At 49.1% G+C, this 9,544-nt stretch overlaps 1 protein-coding gene across 1 annotated transcript in view; it reads left to right on the forward strand.

Moving 5' to 3' along the window:
* Positions 1–1,188: 1,188 nt before the first annotated feature.
* LOC103610779 (T-complex protein 10A homolog 2-like) overlaps positions 1,189–9,544 on the forward strand; it is a gene marked incomplete at its 3' end in the record, with an annotated part of 8,791 nt that continues 435 nt past the window's right edge. The window contains exons 1-6 of the mRNA XM_008594868.1: positions 1,189–1,332; positions 1,380–1,438; positions 1,774–1,825; positions 5,541–5,756; positions 7,936–8,079; positions 9,358–9,513. Of these exons, the coding sequence (XP_008593090.1) occupies positions 1,189–1,332; positions 1,380–1,438; positions 1,774–1,825; positions 5,541–5,756; positions 7,936–8,079; positions 9,358–9,513 (771 nt within the window). The remainder of the gene's footprint in view (positions 1,333–1,379; positions 1,439–1,773; positions 1,826–5,540; positions 5,757–7,935; positions 8,080–9,357; positions 9,514–9,544) is intronic.

Below are 9,544 nucleotides of genomic sequence, written 5' to 3' on the forward strand. Positions count from 1 at the left end.
TTTCTGGTTTTCTGGAGCTGGGGACATGGCCGAGTAGAAACAGGGTCCTGGCAGAAGTGACCGCCATGGACTAGGTGAGGTGGAGCCGTCTGGGTGACGGAAGGGGTCCCCTCTCCTGAGGGGTCTTACGCGTTTGGGGCCGAGGACACTGGGATGTTTTTCTAGAGACACGGGAAAGAAGTGGCTTCTGTGGGGCTGCAGGAACAGTCAGCTCGGCCACTTCTGGACGAGCCTTTAGGGGGACCCGGGAGCGAGGGACGACCGAGTGATTCGGTTGTCAGCTGCCCTTTGCTGCTGGTGCCTTTGATTTCCTTTCATCAGGAAACAAGCCCTTTGTCCAGTTTATGTTCCTGTCACTGTGGTTAAATTGTTCACTCTTGTTTTTATGTCGTTTGAAGTTCATAAATACATACATTTCTGTTTATAAACAGGCACGTTTTGTTATGATTTGAGCTGTCTTTGTAAGTCAGGATCCCTGCTCCACCAGGTTCCCCAGGTCCCCAGGTCCCCAAGCTCTGCCGGCTGAGCAGGTCACCGACGTCTGAGGAGTCAGGCTTAGTCTCCTGTTGATAATGGCCAGGCCACCCGCTTCCTTAAAATAGAAGCGGAGGGGAAGGTGGGCTGAGGTGGGGGCTTTCAGAGAGGACGCCTCGCATTGCAGGGACGCTTTGCATTTTCTGTTTTGCTTGCTCATTGCTGTGAGCTTCCTGCAGCTGCTCAGAGGCTGCTCCTGTGAAAGGTGTTTTCCATTCTGTCCTCACTGTGGTGACCCCGGCGGGTTCAGACCTTCATTCAGCACAGCCGAGGGGCTGCGCCAGTTCTCTTAGGCGCCTGTTCAGCTCGTGCTGGTTAAAGGCCGAGAATTCCCTCACGTTCCCGGGGGGACCAGCCCGCTCCTGTCCAAGACGGCGTGATTAGGCATCAGACTGACTGTGAATCAAGCGTCTCCATTGCTGGTCGCGGGGAGGCCACGTGTGGCTGCTCAGTCCCCTTCCGTTCTGGAGTTTCCAGATGCAGAGCCTTCCCTTCCTGTGGCCGGCCGCAGGCTGGCAGCGTGGGCACGAGAGGGAGAGGTGCTGTCCAGGCTCGCATTGAGCTGGGGGACAGGGGCTGGCAGCTGGCACTGAGGTGAGGGTCAGGGTGGCACTGAGGGGTCCCCATGACCCTTTCTTTTCCTTCTTTATCAGAATGCTGACGGGTCACCTGGAGGCCGGGGAGGCAGCGGAGCCAAGCCACGCAGAGGGCTGGTGCCCGGGAGCTGGGGCTGACCCCGAGAAGACGGCCACCGCAGCCGGGGTCCCCAGGAAGGACAGCGGGGCCCGGGAGATGGTGGTGAGCTGAGCTCATGGGGATTTCCCTTTGCTTCGGGCTTCTTGCAGGACCACCTCAGTGATGCTCGGACACTGGCGCCAGCGTTTGACTTCCTCTTCGGAGGAGCGTGGGTGCTTCCCGCTCTGCAGCCATCTCTGGGTGGATGAGAGGCAGGGTGGGGAGTTAAAGAAAACGTTATGATCTCAGCTTTTCTCCCCTAATCCAGGAGAAGGCACAAGGCTTTAAAAACTTCATTAAAAAAAAAAAATTGGAAAGTTTATATGCCTTAAATCCTCCCAACAAACTTCCTGATCTCCACCGGCTTCCTCACCTGATCTGTTGGACGGTTTTGTTTCTGTGAAAGCCCCTGGGTCTCCCCCCGCCCATTGCCCCACCTGTCCCTGTGGCCAGGGTCACACAACATGGGACTGTCCCTTCTAGCGCCACCCCGTTTACTCTCAGAACAAGGCCAGAGACTCCACTGGATCACATGAAGGATCCCGTGGAGAAGCTCGTAAGTCAAATGTAAAATGCAATGTTAAAACAGTTTTAAACAGTCGGTGATGAATCCACAGCAGTACAGGAGAGGTTTGCTGTGTCTGCTGCGAACTGGGAGTGCAGAGGTGCCGGCCGCGACGCCGATCCTGACGGTATTTCCTGAGCATCTGGCCCTGCCCCTGGTGTGTTTCCTGCCCCATCAACTCTGAGCCTCACGATGAGCTAGGGAGGGCTACTGTGTTGCTGTTTTTGTGTTGTTAGAACAGCACACCTGAGACTGGGTAATTTGTAAAGAATAGAGGTTTATTTGGCTTATGATTCTGGGACAGCTGCATCTGGTGCAGGCCTCAGGCTGCTGCTACTCATGGTGGAAAGTGGCAGCAGCGGTGGGTACAAGCAGGTCACATGGTGAGAGGAAGTGAGAGAGAGAGAGAGAGAGAGAGAGAGAAGGTGCCAGGGTTCTATAAACAGCCAGCTCTCACAGGAACTAATAGAGCGAGAACTCACTCAGGACCCCCACCCCTCAGGGAGAGCATTAATCCATTCATGAGGGATCTGTCCCCATGACTCAAACAGCTTCCAGCACTGCCACATTGGGGATCAGACTTCAATATGGGCTTTGGGAAGAAACATATCCAAACTGTATCAGGTATTAAGATCCCCTCTTTACTAATAAAGAAGCAGGGTGCTTGCTGAGGCCACCACCCAGCACAGGGTGGATACAGTACAAAACCATGGCTTTTGACTCCTAAGCGCATGTGACAAGCTCCCACCCCAGCCAGGAGCTCAGGGTCCAGCAGCAGAGACAGATAAGCGGACAGAGTTGGCAGAAATGCCACAGGATCTCGGCCTGGCCCCAGGAGAGTGGGGTGGAGCTCTCTGTATGACCCCTGGTGGCCCTATTCAGTGAAGACACAGAGGCTTGGGATGTTTGGGTGCTATTTCCAAGGATATATTCAGATAGGGATCATATTTGAGTGTCCTGGGAAAAGGAGGGACATGGAGAGGGGTTTTGTGGCCTCAGCAAGGAGGGACCCCAGCAGCCAGAGCTAGAGAGGGGCTCCCAGCGAATAGTGCTGACAGCCAAAGCTGTGAGGCATCTCTCTACCAAAGGGCCTGTGCACTGCCCACGAGGGGGCCCAGACGTGCTCCCTGGTTCCCACCTGGCAGCTGCGCCCTGTCCTTGAGGCCTTGCTTCTTGATGCACGTCCCACAGCCTCGGTGACCTCTGAGCCTGTGATTTCTCTGGGCTGGGCTCCCTTGTCTTCACCTGCTCTCTCGTCTTCTCCACCCAACCCAGTTTCGGCCTCTGCCTGTCTTCCCACGTTACCAAAACTAGGGCAATTCAAACCTGTGATGAATGTTCATTGAGTGCCTACTGTGTTCCTGGGACACGTCAATGGACAGAGGGGAATCCCTGGTCCTCAGGACATTACATTGCAGCATTGAAGGAAGACAGAAAGAGTAACCATAATAAGCAAGTAGTTAATAGATACACTAGAAGGTGATAAGTGCTTTAAAAAAATGAGGAGGGCTCTGGAGTTAACCTGTCTGTGTTCAAATTTCAGTCCCCACTGGTTAGCTCCATGGCCCTCTGTGGGTCACTGGCCTCCCAGGGCCTTGGTCCGTAGCTTCCTGCGTGGAGAGTAAGACAGCACCTGCCTCCGGGGGGTGCATATTGTGGAGTCACGCGTGATGCTCTTTGCAAAGCAGAAAGTCCATGTTTGTCACGTAGCAAATGCTAAGTAAACAGTGTCTTTGGTGGAAATGGTGATGTGGACATTCTCATGAGTTGTCCTTCTATCCTTGCGTCTCACCTGTGTGACACTGGGATTCAACTCCAAGTAACCAAAGCCCTGCTTCCCCCAGTATCACCAGCACGCTGGTCATAGGATTCACCAGGACTTCTAGGATATCCCAGGAGCCGGGCAATATGAGTTTCAGGCACCATGGCAGGTTTGGGCACTCTTTGGGCACTCTCTGTCCCCTCCTCGTCCTGTGTCTGCAGACTGCTCACCTCTGTTCCTCCTCTCAGAGCTCCCCTCTGCCCCGGCCTCCCCTGCCTTTACCTGAAACATCAAGATCACAGATTCCATGTGGGACATGTGATCAGGAATTTGATTGACAGAGAATCATTCCAAGTCCCCTAATTCTTTACCTATCATGCCCCGCTGCCCTGAAGCCCTGCAGCACCACCAGTCTTCACAAATGTAGTATTACAGGATAATTTCTGAGGGAAAGAAAAGAATATTAACTTAACAAGCTAAAATGCAATTGCTTTTTCACTTTTTCTAGAATTAACTAAGAGAATAATTTTATCACTTAATTTCTTAGATTTTGGTTAATTTGCAACCTGATGCTAGTTTCTTCTCAGAGATAACCTCTATAAAACGAAAATACCATAAGGGGACAAAAATATTTCTTTAACCGTCATAGGTTCTTAGTTGGAACTGACCCTGTAACAAAAGACAGATCAACAAGAGAAAAACACACAGAAGTTTAATAATGTGTATATTTCATATATTTACATGGAAGATGCCCGAGAAATAAGTAGTTCTCAAAGAGGTGGCTTTGAGTTCCAGCTTCTACAGTGTCTTCAACAGAGAACAGTAAAGGGTTAGAGGAGGGACAGGACAAAGGAAAGGACTTTGAGTCCCTAGGGGCAGTGACACGTGGAAAGGAGAGCAGCTGGCAGAGAGAGGCTGGCTAGTGCAGCTTGCTCATGCAGGTTGCTCTGGGGCCGTCCCCAGGCCCACGAGCATCCACAGTTTCCTCAGTGGTTACCCTTTGTTCTCCCTGGCAGAGAGGGGCAGGGGGGTGTCTTTTGCCTTTGGGAATCTGTGTCCTGATTTTAGGCAGATGGGGGAGGCAGAGAGCTTGCTGCACCTGCTTCTTGTTTGCCTTCAGTCCAACAAGTCTTCATATTTGGGGGCACATTCTGGTCTCCTGCAGTACTTCTCATGAGTTCTAGAGCCTTTTAGCCTTTTCTTTGTTCTGAGGTTCTCTGCTAAATTGTTTCTACTGCAGGCAGATTAATGTCTTCTTAGCTAAAAACAACTTTGATTCTTATATACAAAGAACATTTTGTGTCATGCCCAGCAGCTAATATTTTATGAATTTTGAAGTCTGTTGTATATATTAACATGAAAAGCTGTGTGATGTTACAATCAGCATAATTTAACGAAGCACAAAAGTAACAGCCAACGTTTACTCAGCATTTTCCAAGTGCCCTTCTCTTTACTAGATGCTGTGCGTTCAGCACCAGTTTTCATTCTCAGATTAGCAAATTGAGGGAAGAGAAATTGAGGCCAGAGAGGTTAGGTGACTTATCTGAGGTCACACAGCAAGGAAGTGGTGAGGCTAGGATTACAGGATTGGAGGCTAGGTCATTTTGAAATTCGTGGTCTTAACTCCATGCTACACTGCCCCCATGAGAATAAGGTTAAGAAGAAGGAAAAAATAAGAATTTCAGCCTCTTTTTGTCACAGTAATATTTTAACAAAGAGCAATGATTCACCAGCCCTCTTTATCTTGTTACATTATGTGGAACAATTCACAGTGGACACTACGTAATAGAAACGGATAAAGCTGTTCTAGTCTTGATGTCAAAGGCGCTGACCTTTTTGTCTAGAATATTCAGTATTCCATAAGAAAGGGCTCGGGTGTTTTGCAGGCAGGTGCACCAGCTGTGGCGTCTGAAAGGTCTTCTGGTGTTCTCTTCCCCACGACAGCGATTACAGCAGCAGGTCAGCAGACTTCAAGAGGAGTTCAGGAGACACGTGTCTCGGTGGGCCGACGCTCACAGCAAACTCCAGAGCCAGATAGACATTTTGATGAAACAGAACCTGGAGCTCCGAGAAGAACTGAGGGCTTCCGAGCTGCAGCGACTGGAGGCCAGAGAGAAATCTGCAGCCTTCCTTCCCACGAGACGAGGAGCAGACACTCTGGTACCAGACTTCTCTGCCTTACTTAAAGTAGCGTCATTGTAAAGGTACATGATGTACCTCGGGGTGGTTGTGGTATCTCTACCCTCCAGGAGGAGAGAGGGCTTGCTGTCTCCTAACCAACTCCACTTCCCATAAATAATGAATAAACACTGGGTAGGTGAGGCCTCTCCAGTGGAGCCCTCACAGAGGAGCATGGTCCCCCCAGGCTGCCAAGTCTCATGTCTGGTCTTCTAAGACATCTAGCAACGTCAGACAACAGCAGCAGTTCGAGCCCTTGTAGGGCTCCTACCCAGGCTAGGCACGGTGCCTTATGTTCTTACTCACAGCAACCCTAGAAACAGATCCTGTGACCAATGCCCTTATGGTCATGTGGCTTGGGTTTGAGGCCAGGCTGACCCAGGACCAGCTCAGTGTCTCGATGCTGAGCTATTCATCCTCTAGGACTCAAATTAAGAATCGGTATTCTTATACCGAGGTGGTCAGTTGCTTTAAATACTGAGCGGCTTTTGGTAACATTTAGTCCAAGTCTAGACTAAAATGTTCGACCAAAAGAACGTGCCAAAGAGATTGTGAACGCGGCTGGTGTTTTTACTACTTTGTCTGTGCTCTATCTTCTGCATAGGGAGCTAAACAACTTGAATCATTAAAATGTCATGTACAGATCTCGACATATGAAACTGGGTAAACATCCCCCAATGTAAGTGAGGGTGTTTTCCGGTGGATTAAGAAAAGTGCTAACATTTCTTATCTGCACTTATTGTGTGAACTTCTAAATCTATAGTTCAAGGACTTAGGACGTTTCTGATATAGTGCAATCATTAAAACACACCCACACACGTGCACACGCATGCATACTTGTGCACGCGCACACAGAGTAAATTCTGAATAGAACCTCTCAGGAGCCGGCTCTGTGGTCTGTTTTCGCTCCCAGCGCTGCAAGAACAGTCTAGAGTTTCTCTACAAGAGTCAAGGAAAATCTCAGAAGCTATCACCACACTTCAGGGTGCTCTGGGGAGACTTGTTTCCATGGAGATGGCCTCCATTTCCCAGAAGGAAACTAGGGTTACCCTCTCGGACAAGCGAGGTGCCCAAAGCCTCTGCAGAAGAACAGATGTCAGGGGCAGCTGTTAATCTGTGAGGGGTGCAAGGGGGAAATGACCAGAATTGTCTACGTCCTGTCGGGAGAACCCCGCGGAGACCCACAGGTTTTTTTTTTTACGTAGATTTTATGCCACTTTCTAACAAATTGTATCTACCGCCCATTTGGGTCATTATATGTTGGGCCCAAGAGTCAATGACCTCTTACTCAAGCTTCCCGCACCTTGCGGTTTCAAATTTTCTCTTATTTTGAGGTTATTGCTTGGTGACTTCCGAGTGTTTATTGATTCTGTGCACAGTCCTGTCACCACGGGGCTACTTACAAGGACAGCATCTGCCTCAAAAAGACACCCCCATTTGAAGAAAAAAGACAGGACATGTGAATTCCACACTTTAAGATATGTATAGGTGTATCTATCTACAAGTAGACACGATTTTAGGGACAGAGAATCTAAAGGGCTGACAAGTGAGCACACGCATGGAGTGCATGGCTGTGGGTCGGCCGGTCTGGACATGGTATGGAAGGTTAGCGTCAGCCCTGTCCCCTCCACGTTCCCTCCTCCTCCTCAGCAGCCTGAGTGATGAACCACTTAAAACACCTAAAACGACTCATTTCACGTGAAGAATCGAGCTGTTTCCAGCAAGTCTGCAGGTAACAGGATAGACTGAGAATTCGCATTTCAAATCTTTGGCAAGTGCAGAGACCTCACTGGAAATAGTGTCGCGTTTTCTTCCTCCTCGAACACCTTCTCAGGTGAAGACGCGTAATCGAAGGAGCAAGTGTTGGGTATTGGTTACTCCGCTGCCTTTGGGATCCTGTGATCATTCTGAAAAGGGGATCACGATAAGGAACACAAAGCAGACACTGGCCCATGCTGGTCAGTGACAATCTGGTCCATCCCTATCAACATGTTGAGGGGAAAACCCAGCCCAAGTCCCCCCACCTTGCAACCTGTTTTTTCCCCCAGGACATTCCAATTATTGTTGAATGGATTAAAATTTGAATTTATCTTACAATTACTATACCTCTGAATATGTGAGAATTTCTCCTGAATTTTGTTTGTGATAAATTGCCTTTTAGGTATCAATATCAGAATCTGCTTTTGGAAAAATTTCACCTCTGCCTGCTGATAAAGAAATAAAGCCAAAATATGTTGGCAGCAAGAGTCGTAGTGCCACTCTCCCGGGACAAGGATCGCCATCTAAAAATTTGACTTCTCCAAAGGTGACTAGTGATTATACTCTGTAAAGGGAAGCAGAGGTCCTGGGCCCAAATTTGAAATCTTCTTTCCTGGACGAGCGTGGTGCTGCTGGAGCCGTGCATTCTTCTAAGGAGATGCACGTCTGCATTTCCAAACATGCCCTCAGCAATCTTGTTGCAGAGCAGAGATTCCGAGTCCTGCTGGCTGCTTTCCTCTGAGCACACACACAGCAGGAAGCTTCTGGCTGGGGCTGACCAGAGAGGGCTGTCCCCGAGGGTTTAGTTCTGCTGATGCAGCCTGGGGTGGTGCTCTACGGGGCTCATGTGCCACGTGCATTTGGCTTATGTGCCGTACATACATGGCCCGTGTGTCACACAGCTTGAAGCCCTTCCATGCTTCCTATTTTGTTGCTGGTCTTGTGGCTGCTGCTTTTCAGTGTGGGGCTCCACTGCTCGGTGGCTGTGCTGTTTGTTTGGAGGCTACAGTGCAGGAGGCTATTTCATCTCTATTGCATTTTTCCTGTTAGAATTGGCTCCTCTCCAGAACGTTCTGCCAGCCAGCACGTTTGTTAGCGTCCCAGCTTTGTGTCATCCCCACACTTGGGAAGCAAATCTGTGTCCTCACCCAGCAGCTGATAAAGAGGTTGACCTGGATTGAGAAGACCCCCCACATTCCTGAAGATATAATGCCCCGACATGCTTTCCCAGTGTGATGGTTGAACAGAAAGTATCTCACCCCTTGAAGGAGTATCTGAAATCTCCTGATCCCAGCATTTACTGAAAGCAGGAAAAGGATCTTTCAGATCATTGGACTACAAAGTGTCTAAAGTCCTGGGATGAACTGCATGGATTTTTTGGCTTTCTTTGAGATGCAGTCTTCTCTTACATTCCCACACTGCATACAATCAATTGGATGCATGCAACAGAATTGCTTAATAAATCCATGTATGCATGAATGAATCACTGAATGAGTGGCTTATCCACACCTCAAAACCATCAATTTTTGAGTAGCACAAAGGGTAGAAAACAATTTCTATTATAAATTTTATAATTCCATTTTACTGTGGGGCCAAACCTTTTCTACAATGTCAATCACAGTGTTCCTGAGTTGCAGGAGAGCATGGGCTGTACACTGGGAAATGGGGTATAACAAGAGTAGATGCCCTTTTAATGCCCTTTTGTGGGCACAAAAATAGGGATATAACAGTTTAGGTTTTGTGACAGCTAGCGTGACATATTGAGTGATGTTTTTGAATAATATGATTGTTATTAATGCAAAAATACCCTCACGTTTACTTTCAGCCAGTAAGTTTCAAGATAGAAAGAACCGACTCAGAGAAAACCATATCACAGGAAGATAGAGACGAAACTCCTTCCAGAGGACGTCGAGACAGCCGCACGGCGCCCTCCGGAAGGTCACATCCCTCAGAGGGACTGGCAGTGTCGGAAGGTGAAAAGGTGCCTAGAAACTCATCCTGCTGTACACCAG

This window comes from Galeopterus variegatus, unplaced genomic scaffold (genome assembly GCF_000696425.1).
Source record: "Galeopterus variegatus unplaced genomic scaffold, G_variegatus-3.0.2 Scaffold11783, whole genome shotgun sequence".
Taxonomy (NCBI): domain Eukaryota; kingdom Metazoa; phylum Chordata; class Mammalia; order Dermoptera; family Cynocephalidae; genus Galeopterus; species Galeopterus variegatus.